Raw genomic sequence first — 21,610 nt, 5'->3', positions numbered from 1 at the left:
TTTGGTGGAAATCGGCCCAGTGGTTCTGGAGAAGAAGTCAAAGTAAAAAGTTTACAGGCAGACAGACAGACAAACGCCAGACAAAAAGTGATCAGAAAAGCTCACTTGAGCTTTCAGTTCAAATAAGCTAAAAATACATGGGTAATGTATTATTCTTTTTTTTTCAAATGCTAGTCAGAATTCAGTAATAACAAATATTAGATTATCCTAGACTTTGTGAACATTTAACAAGACAAATTATCCTAGACTTTGTGAACAGTTTACATGACAGATTATCCTACACTTTGTGAACACTTAACAAGCAGATTATCCTACACTTTGTGAACATTTAACACACTTTGTGAACATTTAACAAGACAGTTTATCCTACACTTTGTGAAAAGTTAACAAGATAGATTATCCTACACTTTGTGGACATTTAACAAGACAAATTATCCTAGACTTTGTGAACAGTTATTACACTTTGTGAACAGTTAACAAGGCAGAGTATCCTAGACTTTGTGAACAGTTAACTAGATAGATTATCCTAGACTTTCTGAACAGTTAACAGGGCAAATAATCCTACACTTTGTGAACAGTTAACAAGGCAAATAATCCTACACTTTGTGAACAGTTAACACGGCAAATAATCCTACACTTTGTGAACAGTTAACAAGGCAGATAATCCCAAACTTTGTGAACAGTAAACAAGGCAGATTCTCCTACATTTTGTGTCTTTTATTACTGGTGGAGCTTTTGTACATGTACACAAAGTTAATATACACATAATATAACAATATAAATTGTAAAAAAAAAATTCTATTGCTCTATTAGTATGACATCATTTGTATTACACAATAAAACTCAACTAACAATAAAATAAAAACAAAATAATAAAGAAATCAGAGAGGAAATTTCTCACACAACTCTTAACAAAATTCGAATGATTATCCCACGAAGAATCAAAAATATACATAAAAACAACACTACACATAAACAAAATAAAACATAGCACTTATAATTAGAAATATCACATGAAGCAACGAACACCATTATCATCATCTCACATACAAGCACATTTCTCATTGAACATTGTAAAAAAAGAGAGAACCCAGCATTCCCAATCAGAGACAAAACAAATGAAATATAATAATAGACTCATATGGAAAACACATTGTATCTTCTGATTATCTGAAATATACACATTGGTGGCTCCCCCTCCCCTATTTTAAACTAATTAGTTATTCCTTTTAAGGGGGCCAAATTTCATAAGTGGATTCTCCACTGCAGGCATGCATACAGTTTTGTAATTTGGTAAGCATGTTTGGTGGAAACAATGTTCCCCCAATAGTCCTATGCAATACAGGCACCAAGAATTCTAATGATTCCACAGTTTTTATTCAAGCCAAACTTTTATTCTTGTAAGAAAGTTATGAAAGGATCATTAGAAAACAATCTCTCAGTTGAGAACATTTGTCCACAATTACTAGTCCAGATTAATTTACTACTTCAGACAGAATGAATTATAAAGTACAATAGTTGTGAAAAAAAAAATATCACTGTAAATCAATAATTAGGATCTGCAGAACAAATTAAATACTAGTTGATTTTGGTTTACTATTTCAAATTAATGTGGGAAAAAAATTACTAGATTGATAACAATGTGATATAAATAGAGTGCATACTGTAAATAATATGTACCTGTAACCTGAAACAATATACAAAAATATATATCTTGTTTTCCTCCAGAGAAACAACATTAAATAAAAAAATACTGTGCATGTCACTAAGGATTTGAGATGGATAGAGAACATTCTCCTTTAAGGAGATTTATCCTATCTAAGGTTAAGATAATAGAATGAACTATGGAAAGTGTTTTGTAGGCAAATCCTTAATCCAGATCTGTGTCTCCCGCCCAGTCCCTGGATTAGCTGTTCTCTGTCTCCCACCCAGTCCCTGGATTAGCTGATCTTTGCTGCGGACTGTACCGACTGGTCCAGGTAGTTAACTCCCCTGTACACATCTAGGAAGGAGCAGTAGAGTGGTGCCGGAGCCACACGGATAACATTGGGCTTCCTTTCATCACACTGAAAAAACAAAATACAGACAAATTAAAAGAGGATACAGAGAGGTTAGGATACAAATAGCTTATACAGGATATATATGTAGAAGGGTTATAGTGTATAAAAAAGGGTTATAAAGGGATACAGACAGGTTATAGCGGATACAGAGACAGGTTTACAATTAATAGAGGATATTGAAGGGTTATAGAGGATATAGACAGGATATAGAGATTACAGACATTGTTAAGTGGATACAGACTGGCTATAAAGGTGACTTACCACTACTCCTCGTTTGGTGAGTTCCTCAAAGACATGAAGGATAGGAACAGAGAAGGACAGCGAGAGCTGGGCGCCCCTCTGGGTCGGGTCTGAGGGGCTGAGGATGTCCACATGGACATGTTTCCAGTCCTCTCCATTCTGACCATTCTCTTTTACTTTCTCTTTGATTTCTCCATTCTGACCATTCTCTTTTACTTTCTCTTTGATTTCTCCATTCTGACCATTCTCTTTTACTTTCTCTTTGACTTCTCCATTCTGACCATTCTCTTTGACTTCTCCATTTTCCTGTTGTTCATTCCGCTGACCATACTTGTTTAGGATAAGGGCCTCCAGGTAACTAGTCAGAAGTAAAGATTTGGCCCTTATTTCCTTCATACTGGTCTTGTTGAAAATCTGTAAAAAGATTATTTTAATCCAAGCTCTGACAAAATGATTGTTGTTGAGAAATATAGAAAACAACTAGTGACAGTCATCAAAGATTGAATACAATAATATTTTCTTTTTTATGATGGAGCTCTCATTCGTATGTTTGTTTATTAAAAAAAATAACCTGAGTACTAGAAGCTTACTGTAGATTCCTTTTATTACGCATGTACTTAATTTTGTGATTAAACAGCTTTGAATCTAATCACGAGAATTTAAAATTGTGAAAGCCGAATTTTTACATAATTCAAAATAGTGTACATTCATCCAAAAAATAAAAGCAAGATTTTAAAATCTGCAAGTGGTGCTTCTTGTGATTTTACGTGGATATTAATTTATTTATATTTAGGCTTAGTTCCATGCCTCACCAAGAGACTGAACCTATTTATGCTTAGTTCCCAGCCTTACCAATAGAATGGACTTATGATGCCCTGTTGACCTTCTTACCTCTAGACTGGCCTTTATTGAGGGTCCCAGGAATCCAGGGGCATTAGAGATTCTGTACTGTAGGGCACCAGTGTCAGCAGACCATTCTAGAGGTAGAATAATCACTTGTTGAAATACTGCTTAATTTCACACGCAAATCTAGGTATCATTTGTAAAACAACAACTATATATAAAATCAGGTTTGTAGATTATGCAGTGATATCGTCTATAACATTTTGAAAATATTGTATCTGTCTTCATTATATTGTAACCAAGTTAAAACCTGAAGTCTGGGCTCAAACTTATCAGAGAGAGAGAGAGAGAGAGAGAGAGAGAGAGAGAGAGAGAGAGAGAGATCATATCTTTCTCTAAACAGCAACCATGGATTCAATTTAAAAATTAAAAGAGGTGATGTAAACGTGCTACATTTGGCTGTGTATTCTATTTAGCGCTTTTGGCGGAATGTGGCTTCCGCTAAATCAAGTACATCGCTAAATACAATGCATATATGTATAAGAATAGTGCAACTTGTTCAAAAACAAATTTCCGCCTAATATTTTACACGACAAATGTAATACGTTTACAGTAGTTTAAAAACATGCATATGGCAGAACTACCAAAATGCTGCTGTTTGTAACATAACCCATGTGTCTTGTTCTTATTTAACAGACAGTAGAGATAACTTACTGTTGTCCATTTTAAATCTGGTGTCTAGCTTGTGTCCCCACCATCCTTTGAGTTTAGGAAAATTATTGTTCTTGTGTTTCTCATGAAGGAAGAAGCCAGCCATACATCCTGCTCCACTGTTCAGGTACTGATTCAGAAATTGTACACTCCCATTATAAGAACACAGTTCCATTCAAAAGATTGCAGTTAACGCTATTATGGAGACTGGATGGTCAACAAACTATCCGCCTATCAGATTCTTTTTTTAAATTTTAGATATACAGTAAAACTTGTTTATTATGAACAGGGATATAGCAAATTCTCGGATATAGCGAAGTATTTTTGAGTCCCCAGTAAAATTCTTACCAAATCTTCACAAAATTTTATGGTTATAATGAATTCAGATATAACGAATTTACAGATATAGCAAACTGATTTTGAGTCCCATAGAGGTGAATAATAACGAAATTTAACACTTTTATAACGAGTTTTGTTACAGTTTAAAACAGTTTGTACTACCATTTAACATAATAGTTTGAATGAGTTTATTTCCATATAAATTTTTCGACTCACAATTCGATTATTAATACATGTAGTATCAAAGTAATGTATTTTTATTCTAAGCCTCAATTAGCAAAAAATATAGTCTGGTGGATGAAAACATGTGTATAGTGAATTCGCTATAGTTATTATTATGAATTCGTAATACGTACATAACGAATTACAGATACAAAGTAAATCCATAGGTCCCTAGGACTTCGCTATCACCAAGTTTTACTGTAATACTCTAAGCAATAAATTGACATTTAGTAAAGAAAAACTATAGATATTTAAGCTTTAAACTTCGGTGTTTACTTAGTCTAGTATATAGAGCTCTTCTTCTGAAGGAGATTATTATTGGCTACAACCATTATGCTCTCTTTAATAACTCTAACCTACTTTGTAAGTACACCAACAGGCGAAGTCCACTCCCCATTCATTGAGCTTCAGTTCAACATTCCCAGCAGCATGGGCCAGGTCCCAGCCGACGTAGCAACCCTGAGAGAACCCAAATAAAAGCAACAAACAAAATCAGAGCTTGGCGAGCAGTAAAAATAAAAGCTAAAGAGCTGATGAGATGTAACTCATGGTTTGTGAACAATAAAGACATGATCACATTGATCATACAGATTTGATCCAAATTATTTTACATGGTCTCTACAGAATGACTGGATTTTTCATTGTTGAGAAAGGAAACTTTTCACTTTGGTTCCTTCCACTTAATTAAAAATCCACCTTATAACAGTCTGTGGATATTGATGACAGTTCTTATCTCAGGATGAGGTACTAGTATTTTTGTTAGGGGAGGGGTGTTTTTACCTTTTTGTGGCCTGCCTCTGTGATTGTGGGGATATCAAACACCTGCCCTGTGTAGTACTGGGTGCCACTCAGGCATATCACTGCAATGGAGTCCCCCTCCTCCTCAATTTTAGCCATAATGTCCTCAGCTCGAAGAAGCAGTTCTCCCTTGAAAATAAAGAAATCATGTAATACAGTTAAATGTATTTAATAAAATTAAAATTTTTAAAAAATCAGCAGAAACTGGAAGGCTATCTGAGAATATACTCCAACCTTCCGTGGTTCTATCTCGATCATGGCTGTTTTGGGGTCATATCCATGAAATTCTATTTGACTTTCTACAGCATACTGAAGCGAAATAGTTTTTAAAAAACAAGATCAATCTGTTTATATGTTCAGTGAAAAAATAACTGATTAATTGATTTATAATTTTAGAATATGGTAAACAACATAGGATATTCTTTGTTGGTAACAGAAACTCACATGGTCTGAAGGAAAGGCCTTGCTTTCAATCATAATCTTGTACCTTGTTGGGGTGGGTCTATAGAAAGAAATCTGAAAAAAAAAACCTTCTTTTATTACTTAGGAAATTGAGACTTACAATAAATGCCTAAAAGGGGATGGTGATCATATATTAAGAGTGGGTGACAGATAGCATACACTACAGCCCAAGATGGCCGTAAGTAACAAATCTAACCATATTAAAATTACCAGCAGACATATTGGTTGAAACTGTAGTAGACAAGTACATTTTGGGAAGGCTGGAAGAACTTATTCATGTTCAGAGCAACTCTCTCTCTCTCTCTCTCTCTCTTAAAAATTAACTTTGACCTTTATGTACGGCCTTAAACTTACCCTTTAAAGATTTACAATCTTGACAAGGCATAACATTCAGAAATGAAATGAAATGCTTAAATTTGATACATAGGAGAATAAAAACAATGGTCAAAAGTCTGAAATGCAAAGGCAGTATGCCCCAATATTTTATCATGAGTGCAAAGAAACTCTCCGATATTGAAATCTTATTTGTGGAATACAGTAAATAGATCTCACCAACTGTAAATGGAGATTGACAGTCAACCCATTCATGACTGCTACTTCTTCTTTCTTTGCACCTATTGAATGTTTAATGTTGAATGTTAGTACATTAAGTCATTAGATAAAGAGGGGTAAACACCAATATTTCAACAACAAAAGTTCAAATAATTTCAAAATGTAATAATCAATGCCTTACCTACAATCTTCCCCATATCCTCACAGAAATCCTCATCAAACCACGCCCAAGGCAAGTCCCCAGAGGTGTGGCCTTCCACTCCTCTGTGTAAAAATAATTATCCTGAATTAGATCATCTTGTTTGCACACTAAGGTACTGTGAGCAATCTCACAAATGATACCCCCGCTAAGAAAATATAGTAACTCAAGCTATTTTCTTTTGAAAATCAAAGAACATGTAGGGAAGTACTGTCGGGACTTGATTATTACAGGTATTTATTTTAAAATCAACGATATGTAATTTTGTTGGCTGTATTTGAAAAATCATGTGCATTTTTTTCTAATATGAATTCTCCCGTTTTTCGGACAAGAATTTTGAACTATAGATAGAAAACCCCATATAAATCATGTTGTGTATAATATTTAAAGATAGAATTAATGCCATCAAATGCTACCGTGCATTATGTATCAGTAATCAAAATATTTCTGGAAAATTTTATCCAGGCAATTTTTGAACAAACAATAAAATAAAGTAACCTCATAGGAAAGTTGATTAAAATCAACCCCCAAAAACGGATGCACCATCTTTCTTTTGGTGACCTTGAACTTGCAAAACTGACCAAAGCTCAAGGTCAGAACATATTGTCAGGTAATAAAGTTCTAATCATTTTCCATTACAAGATATGGCCTAGACAGGTGGTTTGGGTTTTTTTTGAAATTCCCTTGACAATGAACTTGAACTTGCAAAAAAGAAACATCTTTAGGTCATATTTAGCAATCTTTAAATGAAGTAGGAACTTCTTATCATTTTCCATAAGAAAGATATGGACTGGGCATTACTGTACACAGACAGACAGAGAAGTTGATTCCTAATACACCCCCCAAAACTTTGGGGGGGGGGGGGTTTTGGGGGGGGGGGGTGTTATAAAACCTATCTCTTGGAATTCAATCAGAAACATTATTATCTATGTGATTTTTAACTGAATCACAATTTGCCCCCCCCCCCAAAAAAAAACAACAACACCCCCCCCCCCCCAAAAAAAATAAAAATTATAATTATAATAAGCAAAACCATCAATTTCACAAAAGGATAAATTCAAGTTCAAGTCTTATTTAATTTTTTTTGTACAAAATAAAATGTGAGATTTTTATTTATTAATCTTGGTTATATTTAATGTGAGAGACATCAGAGTAGGGTTGAGTGATTTGACCTCAGCCATCAGATGTCAGAAGGGTGATATTGTATCCATTAAACAAAGACTTAGTGTATGTAACACACAATGAACAAATCAGCTTTTTAAATAATAAGTGCTTTTGTTGGTCTGTTTTATAAGATTTTGGTGGCCTTGAGCAAACATACAGATCACATGACCATCATTAAATGTCATCACTGAGAATGATCTGCATGAAGAACCATGGTCTTCCGGTGGACTGCTTTCGACAGGTGAAACTTGTGTTACAGGTAAGGTCAAACCTGTCCCCTACTATCTCCAGTGTCCGTTTACAACTAGCCAACAAGTCATGGCCCCATTGCATGATTATAAAACACAACCAACTCTCCATTTTCATACGTGCTTGGTCAGTGACTTTCTGAGCGGCAGAGTTTGCTAGTGAGGGATTTAATTTAGTGTGCACAATATGACGACAAAGGGAGGATGTCAGGATCCATGTACCCTGTAATCTACAGTGCTTAGGTACACATGCACTGACCAAGTTATGTTCAGAGGTTCAACTGATAAAAGTAAGTATAGATAAGTTCTACTGATTGTAAACTTTATTACATAAGTTATCTTTACATAATGTACTTGCTTAAAATTGAGGTGGAAAGTTACTCTCCTTTTTCCAATCACCTATGGAGAAGGGGCTGCAATATATAACCTCTCTCCTATTTCCAATTTTCCTTGGACAGGGGTAAAATACTATTGAAAAGGAGGAAATTGCCAAAATAATAGACAATTCGCTTAAGAGTAATTAAAGTGAAACATTAATTGCCATTTCTATCATCAATGTACGTTTAGTTAATATAGTGGTTAACAAAACCAAATTAAAAGAATATTGTAAAGATCAGGGTTGTCTCTAAAAATTGAAGTAGAAGGGAGAAATAAAAAAGTAGAAGGGGTTCTGGGGGTCTAGCTTATAGCTAGATTGTGTTTGAAATGCAATAATAGCCGGGTAATTATGTCACATGGGGTCTTAGAGACAACCCTGAAAGATTTAATGTGAGTGATCAACTCATTTGAGATTCTTTATTGACCACTTAAGGAATTCTTTGACTCAACAAAATATAAACTCCCTGATGTTGTTGCTTTAAAAAGTTATCAACAAAAATTCTGTAAAGTTCCTTGATATTCTATTTCAGCTCTTGCTCAGCTATAAATACCACAATAAATTAATTGATATGAAAATTATGAATTTTTCTCAAATACATGTATCAATTAAGTCAAGGCATAATGATATACTTCCAGGTAAATAAGTATAATATAAAATTGTTGTTATGTGCAAGTTCCACTTATGATCATTTCTAAGTAATTTGTGTCCTCTATACTTCTTTACATCACACCTGTTTCGAAATGTATTTTCAGAAACAGAATATACCTGGTACTTACACATCACCTTTTGATGAGCTTTCTAAATGTTGTTATAAAACTTTTGAAAAGTTACACAAGTACATGTACATCTCAAAGCTCCCCTGTACTCTGTAGAACACAGACCTATTGCCCTGTTTTTAACTCCAAAATAACTGCTCCTCAAGTTATTTATTCAAATTCACATATCTGTTTTGATGAACTTTCCACACTGCCTCCTAATCACGGCATTGCCTGTAATATATCACTGATGATAATTTATGTACCTTGACGGCAGGGATCATTTGCGGCTTGTGTTTCATGACAAGGTTTTATGTACATGTACCAGTGGTCACACTAAGCTTGTACTGTATATCAATTACAAAATTCCTGATTCAGTTTATACACATTTACCTGTACATATGTCTTTAAGCTTGTAACAAAAATCAATGGAGAAGGTCATTACGGGGTGAACCTTCCTGAGATATCAGGATTGTTGACAACAGACATTGACTTCATATCATATATCCTCTGATCCAGTCAGATATTTCGGGACACAATATTTCAGTATCTAACTAATTCACATCTAATTTAAAAATAAATATTCTACAGTCAAGGCTGACTATGAGCGAGTTCGATCACAAACTATGGTCCCTGTAGTTTGACTAAAATGAGATCAAACTCACTTTAGTCTGACTAAAATGAAACCGTGGTCCAACCAAGGGAGAGACTCTGGTCTGTCTCTAGTCAGGTAGTTTAAAGATGGTGGCGGAAAGCGAAACCTCCAAATTTTGCTTATTTTAATCAGCACAACATGCAATGTGTTAAATTTTAGTGCACACACATATGATTCAATGTGTTTACAAGTTATTTTCCTTTTTTTTCATGAACAATAAAATAACATCTTCCTCATTTTTTTAACCAGACATCAACCAATGTGCGTTCAAACACAGACATGTCCACCATAAGTTTTCCTTACTACCGTGGTTGATCTCTAGCTAATGATCGAACTCGCCCTATCTAAGCCTTTTTGTTTTAGCCCGATAAGTTAGCTTGTGTACTAAGAGAAAAAACTTTAATCAGATTCCCTGACAGATATTATGAAAACAGCCTAAGTATATATATTGACAAAATAATAAATGTCAAAATTTGTTTCATTTTGCATGTCTTTGATATACATGTACCTTTTTTATCCAACATAAAACAATCACATGGAATATATGTATATACATCATTATATGTATTTATGGTAGGGTACACCATTTACAAACTATTTCTGTAGACTTTTAGCTCTGTACCACATATAAAAGTTCTTAATACAGGCACACATTTGGGTACATTTTTCTCCTTCAGCTAGTCAGCATATTTTATCAAAATCTATTTACATGTATATATGCACATCAATTTTATAGGGTCTAAAATCAGTGATGATGCATTTATCATTAAAAATATAAAAAAAAAGACCAGAACTATTGATACTATTCAAGACAAGTCAATTTTATTCACCTCATTTAAAAAATACAAAATCAACACATCTCTTGATTACCATTGGTGAAAATAAAACAGACTCTTCCTTCTTATCAAATGAAATTTATTAATAAATTAACCGAATGAAAATAGAAGTAGCAAGGCACCAAAGACAAGCAATTTTTAGTATTGCTACAAGTGTCCCCACTGGTGACCAAAATTTCAAATGCCATATTTAGTATAACATTTGTTTGATTGCAGAATAAGTTATAAATCCCTGAAAATTACTCATTTTCTTTTAAGTTCAAGAGGCATACCTCTATCAAAAATCATTGGACTGGAACAAAGTTCACACTTGACCTGTATTTTCTTATAAATTAACTTTAAATGAAATATCTACTTTACAAATGCATCACTTCAATAGTTAGAGAGTGGAAACTAAGAATTTCTTATTTTTTCCTCAGTTCGAGAGGCATAACTCTGTCAAAAATCATCGTAATGGAACTAAATTTAAACTTGATCTGTATTTTCTTGTAAATAATCTACATTTGTACATATAAAATATTAGCTTTATATTTGAATCTCAAAAGTTAGAGAGCGGAAACTGAGAATTTCTCATTTTTTAAATAGTTCAAGAGGCACAATTCTGTCAAAAATCATGAGACCAGAACCAAATTACACCTAAACCTGTACATTCCTATGACACATCCATATATCAAATTTAAGTTAAATGTGTGCAACCATTGTTGAGATAATGGTCAGAAAGTGAATTTCCCATGTTCTTCTAAGTTCAAGAGGCATAACTCTGTCAAAAATCAACAAACCAACACCAAATTCTAAGTTAACCGGTATATTTATAGGATACAGCCATACATCAAATTTGAGTTGAACGTGTGCAGCGTTTGTTGAGATAATGATCAGAAAGTGAATGATGACAGAATAACAGATCAGGGTAACACTATATGCCCTGACCATTTCAAGGCAACGGCATAAAAATTTATGAAAATTCATTTTATCCAAAAGTACAGCATGTCAAACATTGCTATATTCGATCTTTTCTGTTTGTATAAATTGACATTGGTATTGTATAATTTTTATTTGTCTTCTATAATTTACCGTTTTGCATTAAATAATTTTCATTTGAATTCTATGTTTTTTCATTTGCATTGTATAATTTTCCAATTGCATGGGATAAATTATATTTCATTCATATTGTATAATTTTTCATTTAAAAATCCAAAATTTTATTTTCTGAATTTAAACATAAATGGAAAAGATCGAATATTGCATGCAAAAATTATCAATTTAAAGCACAGAAAATTTGCACCAGCTTTTAACTTATTACCTGTAACCTATTTTCTGACACATTCTGTAGAAAAACTGAGTACCAAAAATAACTTGCTTCTGCTTTTTTCTTAAACATCCTCACAAACCCCAGAAGATGAAGTGTGTTCAATACATCTACAGATCAAGAGTCTCTATTTAACATGTGATAAACCCACACTACTTCAATCTATGATGCTAGTGATTCTGATCAGAAGAAATCTAGATGCAGAAAAGTGACAATTAATATCTGTACCAAACATGTCCAATCTTTTTTTTTTTTTACTAATGATTTGTGCAAATTGTGTAAAGTCTAATTTAGGTATATTAGCATAAAAAAAAGAGCGCTTGTCATAATTTTCAAGCTTAATGTATGTGAGGAACTGTGGCTCTACTGCATGTAAACCAGAGTTTTACCACAGCTACAGATCTGCGGCTACTATGAAATCCACTCACGTTTTTTCCCATTTGTTGACCTCCACAAGCATATACTCCTTGAACTTCTTTGGACACAGCCCCAGCGAGTTCCCACAGAAATACACACAGTCCTCCTCTGGGTCTACCAGTCGCAGGTCAGCTAAATTAACAGAAAATAATGTCAACTTTATCAAGGGAAAATCATGTCACTTATCTACATCAAGGGAAAATGATATCACTCAACTATATCAAGGGAAAATTATGTCAATCAACTATAACAAGGGAAAATTATGTTACTCAACTATATAAAGGGAAAATATGATACATCACTCAACTATATCAAGGGAAAACTACTAGCAAGTCAATCAGCTGTGATAAGCAGAAAGCCAAAAATCAAAAAACTTGAATATTACTCTGAGATTTAGAGTAAAACACAAAGTATCATGCACCTTCTCTACAAGAGAAAAGCATCTACAATAAGTCAAATCTTACTTTTGGGGAGATCTTTCATCTTGGGGTAACAGAAATCCTCCCGCAGGTGTCTAATAGGGTCAATGCTGTCCATGTACTCGGCAAACCTTCTGTCCGTTAGGTCCAGCCCCTGTTCCTGGGCGATCACCTTTAATCGCTCCAAGGGATGATGGGTAGTGTTCCCATTGGAAACCCCATTTTTCATTTTTTTAGAGTAATCACTGTCACTTTGAAACATTTGTCTTTTGATGGCAGTCTGGGCCATGTTCTGTCAAACAATTTAACAATTAATATTAATGCATGCTAGATCATGATCTCGTAACATAAAGCATGCTAAGATTTTGACTTAAGTAGGGTCATAAGTAGGACTTAGGCGGAATCTTAGGACCTACATAAGTCCTGCTTAAGTATGTCTTATACCGTAACATAAAGCAAACTTAGCAATGTCTTAGCTAAGTCATGTTTATGTTCAAAAGTAAAAACGTATTTTTCCTTTCTTTTGTCGAATTTGAATGTATTGGTTTTTATAGATACACGTGCATGACATCTTTGATATTTGATGGGGTAGATGTAAATGTACAGACACAATATTCAAGATGGCATGAGTATTCATACATATGTGCCTAAAATTTTTAAAAAGCTCAAAGCGATGGATCTCGGACAATATATTCAGTCTATTGTTGTTGCTTGTTTGCTTTGACGAATATTCACTATTTTAGTCGTTCTCGAAGACTGCCTGTGGCGTAAAATTGCGATGCCGTTAGAACTTGATATACTAGTAATTATATAGTGGATTTCTTTTTATCTTTTGTTCTACCTCTTACCTCACCAATAAGGCAATTCACATATTCTGGGTATAATTTCTTCATTAAGTCGATATATTGAAATGAGGCAATCGTCGTCTTTAAAATCGCTAAGGATTTTTCTGTCTTCGAACGGCATTTTTTAGTTTCAAGTTTCACGAGTTTATATATGCAGTTACTTCTTGTAAACCGACCATTACGTGTTTATAACCTATTTAGCAGTCCACTTGCATATTACCGGTTTATGGAAAATGTTACAGATCATTACGACCACTATTGATATTTATATCAATCAAATCAAAAATTTTATATTGGTGACTATTAAGATATTCATTCTGTGTAAATATCATTATGTGATTAATACTCTGTAATCATATGCTGAATTGAAATAATTAACCATAAAACTTTTAAATGTGTGAAAACAATACTTAAGACATACTTAAGTCACCTCTACCGGTCGCCTAAGTTTTTGGTAAATTGTCTTAGCTAAGCATAGCTAAGCTAAGCTTAGAATGTACTTAAGTCCTACTTAAGCACTGTCTTAGACTTAAGTACCCTTTATGTTACGAGCCCCTGATACCTAACTACATGTAATATTGACCTGTCAGCTCAGCTATCTATACATCTATATTTGCATGCTATAAGTACATCAATTTTTCATTGTTTTCCTATGTATTTCATTGATTATTTCATTCATTACGGTTTAAAGGTTTTCTGTTGTTATTTTTGTCAAATTTTGAAGAAAATTATACTGATTAAAGTTAAGATTCAATTTGCACTTTTACATACATTACAATAGTTTTGTGACAACTCATTTGTAAAATTTGATATTTCAAACACAACACAAAGATATTTTTTTAAGAGCTCTACTATATATCTTTTGCAATATGTGAGCCGAAAAATCTTACTTTGGACTGTTAGCATCAAATTGCAGGAATAGAAGGTTGGAAAATTATTTAATATGATGAAAAAAAGCTAGAGAATTTCTTAATTCATCAAGCCAGGTCTTTTCAAAATCGGTTCAGTGGTTACTTTATAATAATTCTTTGAAAAATGTTGGTTTTCAATGAATACTATTGGAACCTTAGGGTAGATGGTCCTCATAGCTGGTAATTAAGTGACTAAATAATGTTTGACTCTGCATTCCACAGTCAAACATACATGACTTACAATTAAACCAGAACTCATTTCAGAATCATTTGTAAACATCCTTCATTATTGAAGCAAAGTTTCTGTTTCGTAGGATATTAAGCTCAGAAAAGCAGAGTAGTACTGGTAATTCTGAGTTTCAAAGGCTGAATCAAGGGAACAAATGTCATTGGGTTTTCTGACATGTTGCGCAGTTGTTTATATACATACATCAAGGAAAATTTTTTGTTGTAATGGGGAAAGAGAAATAATTACAGACCAGACCGGGATTCGAATCCCGGTGCCAAATAGCTCAGTAGGTAGAGCACCTGACTAGAGATTTAGGGGGCCCGGGTTCGAATCCTGATCCGGTCTGTCATTATTTCTCCATCCCCGCTACAATATGATACACAAACCTAAATTTCCTATGTTTATGTTTGAATAATGAAAATGGGACATATCCTTCTTAGTTATGTAGATAGCATCCTGCATAAATGAGACATTGTGGTTAAATACATTGAATTACCCTGAACGAAACCTTCACATGCTCAAGTTAATTGTGTCAACCAAATATTTCATGTCTAAAATTTGTACAGTACATTAAATTTGTATTTAGATTATTTTATGTTATTCTAACGTTACAATGGGACATATAATTCATAATAAAACGTAATTTTTTTTAGCATATTAAATAGATCTACACACTTCTACACATGGAACAATACCAACGAGCACATTAATCATTTCCATATGAAGGTGTGTGTCAAAGACGAAGTTTGATTGGCTGTGCAATCAATTAACATTAATGGGAAATTTTCACAAGATTTAAGTCAAATCAATACATCAAAATAGAAAACACACACATCAAGATTACCTTGGAATGAATAATATTGTTCTAAATAGCCTAAAGTTCAGTGTTAGCTTCCCTCTTTTCCTTCCACCTGAAAACGTCCTTGACCGCTGTCAGAAAAATCCGATCCCGACTGGTATTTAAATGGAATAACAAAATACAACACATACCAATCGTATTAAACAACAAAATAAACTAACAAATTCACTGGAAAGGTAGAAACCTATATTTTTCGCTTCATGGGTTTTGTTTATATTTTTATCGTTTTTTACTATATACATGTAATAAGCACTTTAATTTAAAGGGGCATGATCACGATTTTAGTCGAAAATTATTTTTTCGATTTTAATGTTTACAATGTTTCAGTAAGGCGTTTTTAATAGGCAACCAAAATTTTAGAGTCATTTGTTGAGTTAAAAGCGAGTTACAGAGCTTACAGTTCTTCCCTATGTAAACAAAGCTTTTGTTTACATTTTGAATGTTGAAGGGAAAATCCAGTTTTAGACCTAAAATGAATGTGGTAAACGTAAGGAACTGTTTATTTTTGCTTAAAATGAATAAGAAGATAGTCAAATCAGCTTTTAAAAGATTTTTTACTAGTATATTGAACCTATGTAAACAAAAACAGGGCACGAGCCTTGTTTACATAACGAAGAATTGTGAACCCTGTATTTTGCTTAAAACTCATCGACTCACAGGCACCCAAATTTCATACGATCATTAGAAATGCATTCCTAAAGCATTGTAAATAATAAAAACAGAAAAATAATATTTGACCAAAATCGTGACCATGCCCCTTTAACATTCCATCGTAACATTCAACATTACAAAGCCCAAAAAGTGTTTTTTACTTGGTAAAAGATTTTTAAACATTATTCATACAAAAAGTAAGGCAAAACTGTAATTTTAACTCTGATATTTATCGATACAACATTACAGCAAACACAATGTGTTCAGAAGATGCACATCACTGTTTTTCGTGTGAAAAAAATATTCCGGCATTTGTAGATTTATGTACCGTGGCAATTATAATCTTTTGAATTTTTTGAAAAATAATTGATGAACACATAATTCTCTCGAGTGATAAATCATAGTCTAATAAGGAAAAATTGAAAATGTGAAAATAGTTTATGCAAGTTAACACTTTCAAAGAGGAGTGTGAAAGATTCAACAAAATTATTTAAATAGGCTATAAGAACTTAATCAAAATATAATTTTATTTGATATATTTGAATGCACAAGGTACAATGATGTATTTGCATTTCTATGGCGGCATATTTCTATCAAATACGTCAACATGCAAGATAATTACGTTGAAATGGAAGATAGTTATGTCAACATGCAACATAACTATGTTGACATGCAAGAAAACTGCAATCAAATAAGAATTATAAACCACCTAAAAAATCTCAAATATAGCTAATAAGTTGCATGTCATGGCATGGAGCAGGTTAAAGTTTTTGTTGCAGGTGCCCTCTGATGATGATATCTTAATTAGTTACTACTGGTCCTAACTTCACCAAACTTGCATGGATGGTGTGTCTTATGATACCGATGCACCAGACAGGCTCGAATGCCGAATCTGAGCCATAGGTTTCGGATGCTGGAGGAGATTAAGGTTTATAAAGCTGGTTTAAGTTTTTGTTGCAGGTGCCCTCTGATGATGATATCTTAGTTACTACTGGTCCTAACTCCACCAAACTTGTATGGATGGTGTGTCTTATGAAACTGATGCACCTACCAGGCTTGAATGCCGAATCTGAGCCATAGGTTTCGGATGCTGGAGGAGGTTAAGGTTTTAAGAGCTGGTTAAAGATTTTGAAACAGGTGCCCTCTGATGATGATATCTTAGTTATTACTCGTCCTAACTTCACCAGACTTCCATGGATGGTGTGTCTTATGATACCGATGCACCAGACAGGCTTGAATACTGAATCTGAGCCATAGGTTTCGGATGCTGGATAAGGTTATGCTTTTTGGAACAGGTCACATGTTTAATAGATGATAGTAGTATTTCAAACTTGCATAGTCTTTTAAACTGTAATATGAATGAATTGCAGTGGTAACTTCAGATGCAGAGCTTGGTCTCCATTATCAAGGATGCTAAAAAATATATCTTAGTTATTACTGGTCGTAACTTCACCAAACTTGAATGGATGGTGTGTCTTATGATACAGATGCACCTGACAGGCATGGATGCTGAATCTGAGCCATAGGTTGCGGTCGCTGGAGGAGGTTAAGGTTTCAATTGCTGGTGCCCTCTGATGATGATATCTTAGTTGTTACTGGTCCTAACTTCACCAAACTTGCATGGATGATGCGTCTTATGATACTGATTCACCTGACAGGCTTGAATACTGAATCTGAGCCACAGGTTGCGGAACAGGAACAGGTCACATGTCTTATTGATGATAGCTTGCATAGTTGATTTAACTATATTATAAATGAAACGCAGAGGTTGCTTCAGATGCAGAGCCTGATCTCCATTGTCAAGGATGCTCAAGAAATCTCCTTCCTCACTCAAATCTGCTTGATAGATATATGTGGTTGTTGTTAAATGATATAACATGATTTCTATGATATATTATTGTATGATATAAAACACTGTTGTTTAATATGATACAATATAATATGATATGTTAAATTAAAAAATGTTATTTGATACGATATGTTGTTGTATCATTTTTTTCTATAGTTTGTGATATGATATTGTATCATACTATTGTTATGTATAGTATTGTAAATTATGATACAATATTGTATAATATTAAATTGTATTATTTATTTATAATTTAATCACATGATACTATTAAATATGATATTCCAACATATGATATTATATCCTATGATACAATATTATATCTTCTATAATATTGTATCATATAATATTGTATAATATGATATTGGTTTCTGAAATTAAGAATTATATCACATGAAATTGTATTATATGAAATTGTAATATTATATAATATCGTATCATACGATATTGTAAAATATGATATTGGTTTATATGATATATTATCATAACACATGAAATTGTATTATATGATTTGTTATATTTATTACTGTATCATATGATACAATATGTTTAATATAATATTGTATTATATAATATTTAACTTTATCACATGATATTGTATCATTTGATATGATACAATGTTGTATCAATTCATATTATATCATATGATACAATATTATATGATGTATCAAATATGATACAGTATCATTCAATACAATACTATACTATATTATACAATATAATATCATATGTTTCAATGTTATGATGTATTATGTAATATGATATTGTATCATATAGTACTATATTGTATTATATATTATGATATTGTATTATATGATCAAATACAATAATGTATAACACAATACAATGTCATATCATACGTTACAATATCATATCTCATCATTGTTTATTACGGTATTTTATTGTATTATATGATATATATTGTAAGTATGATAGGATGCAATTTTTAATTTAATATTATTGTATTGATTAACATGTGAACATATGATTATCATATAATTTTTAAACAGATGATATACGATATTTTGTCAAAACAGAATCCATGAATATCCAAGATCATACTGATTTTCATAAAATATGATAAAGGTGGTGTCATAAAGGTGATGCCTAATAAAGGTGATGCCTCGTCTCGGCGAGCTTTGTAATCTGTGATTACCTATGTTTTTAATATATGGCGACGTTTTTACCGTGCATGTGTGCACAGCCATTTTAACTATGACAGTACACCAATAGAGTACGTCCATCTGACAGGTGGCTGTCGTTTGTGGAATTCAAAGATAAATAGACCTACAAAATTAGTATAAAAAAACAACCCACCATTCTCAGTTGTGAATATCTTTATCGCGAGTAATCTAATTAAGTGCACGTTTATCCAAAATTATGTTTAGGTTATAGTACATATGTTTGGTCAAGTCTTTTTCCAGTCTGATTTGTAAATGTTAGAAATCAGTTTTTACGGAAAGTTCAATTTGTTAACATCTTCTTAGAAATTTAATATTTATCCGTTTGGCGATTCGAACGAATGATTAAGGGATTTGAACCCTGCATTGTGGCCACTGCACCATGAAGGTCGACATTTTAACACATTAAATAATTGGATTTTTCCCAGCCCAGAAGGATTTTTGGAAGACTTGATCATAACCTATTCATAAAATAGCAAAGATGGGATAAATCTAATTATCAAAACAAATCATGTTTCCGATGTCTTCATAACAAAGTTTCACACAGGAATTGCATGCTTCATTTCATGGTGTCCCCTATATTGTCTTAGTTTTCTAACATGCACGTGTAGCTGAAAGCATATGCGTGGGCAGAACCCCTCTGATTCAACCATCCGGGGTATTTGACTCTCCTTTAGATAGAATTTAAGGTGGCTCTGTACACCCACAGTTTATTCCAAATCTCAGTAGAAGACCACAAAACATATTCTTATCAAATATTAAAATGATAATAGGGATACTATAGGTATTTTTAAAGAATTTTTTAATCTTTTTTCGTGTTTTTGTAATATATTTTTTAAAAAGACAGCTATAAACAAATTGAGCGAAATTTGTTTGTCATATGATGGATATTTCCTTCGGACACATAAAAAAATTATTACACTTCTTAACATTCAAAAATGTTATTATTGCAATTTATTTTAGTATTTCCCCAAAACATAATTTTTCATATTTTCTTACTCTATTGACAAATCATCTGAAAAAGTTGCTTGATGTTATATGAAAATGTATTTTAATTAATGTGACGTAAAAAATTGAATGAAAACTATTGCAAATAAACACAAAAAATATTTTAAATTTTATTTGGTATGAAAGTTCCTCAGGTAAGGGTTATTCTTTGGGCCTTCCTAAGTCCCAAGGCCCAAACACCTTGGGAACTTTTCATTTCTGAGTTGAAGAAAATTTCCTAAATATAATGTTGGAATGATAAATACATATATATTTCATTATAGACTTTGTCCTGTATAATGAATATATTCGCTTTTATGCAAAACTAAGTCAAAGAAATAAAGGGGAACATTGACTAGGCTAATAGGATTTATGTATCCCAATATGAGAGAAATTCAAAGCAACCCTCTCATCCCCGTTAGGTGTCGATATTAATGTGCATTAAAGTATATTATAATTGAAATATTTTCACCGATTTAGAATTTTCTTTCACGGTATTAAATCAAAAAATACGTTTTAAAATTTTTGGAAAGTAAAAATTTTTACTGTTCTCAGCGGGTATCGAGCTCATGACCTATTGGTTTGTAGTAAACCCACTAACCCACTGCGCTACGGTGCAACATAATAATGTTGGTAAAGAAACTCTTTAAAAATTATACTTAATTTTATTGTTTATTTCGATAAATAATACCACACAACGTGAAGGTGTCACATGTAAGTAATGAATTTTCCAATTATCAAATTAAATCTATTCATTAAACAAATTTTTCAAAAGAGCGGTTCCCATACAATTCGCCTCAGTTTAAATCAGCCAGTACCGGAATTGCGTGCTTCCAGATTAGTTTTTTGCGTACTGCGTCATCAAAAAGTGGTGTAAAGAGCCACCTTAAAAAATGTTATGCGATGTACACAATATGTCCCTCTTCAAATATCAGTAAATTGTGTGAATTGTGAGTTATGGTGTGTGTCACGGTGTGAAATTCAATCTTTCGGACTCTTTTTAATTATTGTGTAAATTAACTTTTTCGGACTTTGTGTTAATTGTTACAAAAACTTTCATCTATTTCGACAACTGTTTTATAAACGTTATAAATTCCGCGCAGCATTAATCCCACCTGAGGCACAATCAATGATGGACAGCTAATCTTTTAATTGACTTCAGTTTATGTTTATTGACACTTAAGCTTCTTTCATCTTATTAATCCTTTTATGTACATGCTGCAAAAATGTCCCGAGTTACTCAATAGCTGTTTGATAATTGATTTACTTACATCTGTACTTATTATGTTTATCCTTCATTGTGTTGTTCCATTGTTCATTATATATTATTCTGAATCGTAAAATATAGTCAGTTGGAATCAGACCTTCGGCGCTGATGCATACCAAACTCATGTAAAAGTATATTTCATGTAAAGTCTATATAAAAGTCTGAAAACTAAAACGCGTATTGGCTTGTAAGAGGTTTCATGAGGCTGGGTCCAACAATAAGAGAA

At 32.9% G+C, this 21,610-nt stretch overlaps 1 protein-coding gene across 2 annotated transcripts; it reads right to left on the bottom strand.

Annotated features, from left to right (window-relative positions):
• Positions 1-696: 696 nt before the first annotated feature.
• Positions 697-15,580, bottom strand: LOC128180522 (kynureninase-like). Of its 2 annotated transcripts, XM_052848652.1 has the most exons (14): positions 15,435-15,580; positions 12,651-12,897; positions 12,198-12,318; positions 6,409-6,491; positions 6,228-6,289; positions 5,658-5,729; positions 5,448-5,522; positions 5,196-5,342; positions 4,776-4,874; positions 3,858-3,984; positions 3,192-3,277; positions 2,592-2,714; positions 2,322-2,552; positions 697-2,066 (listed from the first exon to the last, which is right to left on the bottom strand). In XM_052848652.1, the coding sequence occupies exons 2-14, from the start codon at positions 12,892-12,894 to the stop codon at positions 1,941-1,943; spliced, it is 1,596 nt and encodes a 531-aa protein (XP_052704612.1). In that variant the 5' UTR covers positions 12,895-12,897; positions 15,435-15,580; the 3' UTR covers positions 697-1,940. The 2 variants fall into 2 exon arrangements, with proteins under 2 accessions (XP_052704612.1, XP_052704606.1); XM_052848646.1 differs by having other exon boundaries at positions 2,322-2,714.
• Positions 15,581-21,610: the final 6,030 nt, after the last annotated feature.

This window comes from Crassostrea angulata, chromosome 1, assembly GCF_025612915.1.
Source record: "Crassostrea angulata isolate pt1a10 chromosome 1, ASM2561291v2, whole genome shotgun sequence".
In the NCBI taxonomy this organism is placed as follows: domain Eukaryota; kingdom Metazoa; phylum Mollusca; class Bivalvia; order Ostreida; family Ostreidae; genus Magallana; species Magallana angulata.
This window is presented reverse-complemented; position numbering and strand designations above follow the sequence as displayed.

What these genes read in the sequence shown, in the direction of transcription:
- LOC128180522 (XM_052848646.1), bottom strand. Translation starts at nt 12,894, where the DNA reads ATGGCCCAGACTGCCATCAAAAGACAAATGTTTCAAAGTGACAGTGAT. An exon ending in GTCAACAAATGGGAAAAAAC is followed by an intron (nt 6,492 to 12,197) that starts GTGAGTGGATTT and finishes ATTTTTACACAG; the next exon opens with AGGAGTGGAAGGCCACACCT. An exon ending in TCAATCTCCATTTACAGTTG is followed by an intron (nt 5,730 to 6,227) that starts GTGAGATCTATT and finishes TTTTTTTTTCAG; the next exon opens with ATTTCTTTCTATAGACCCAC.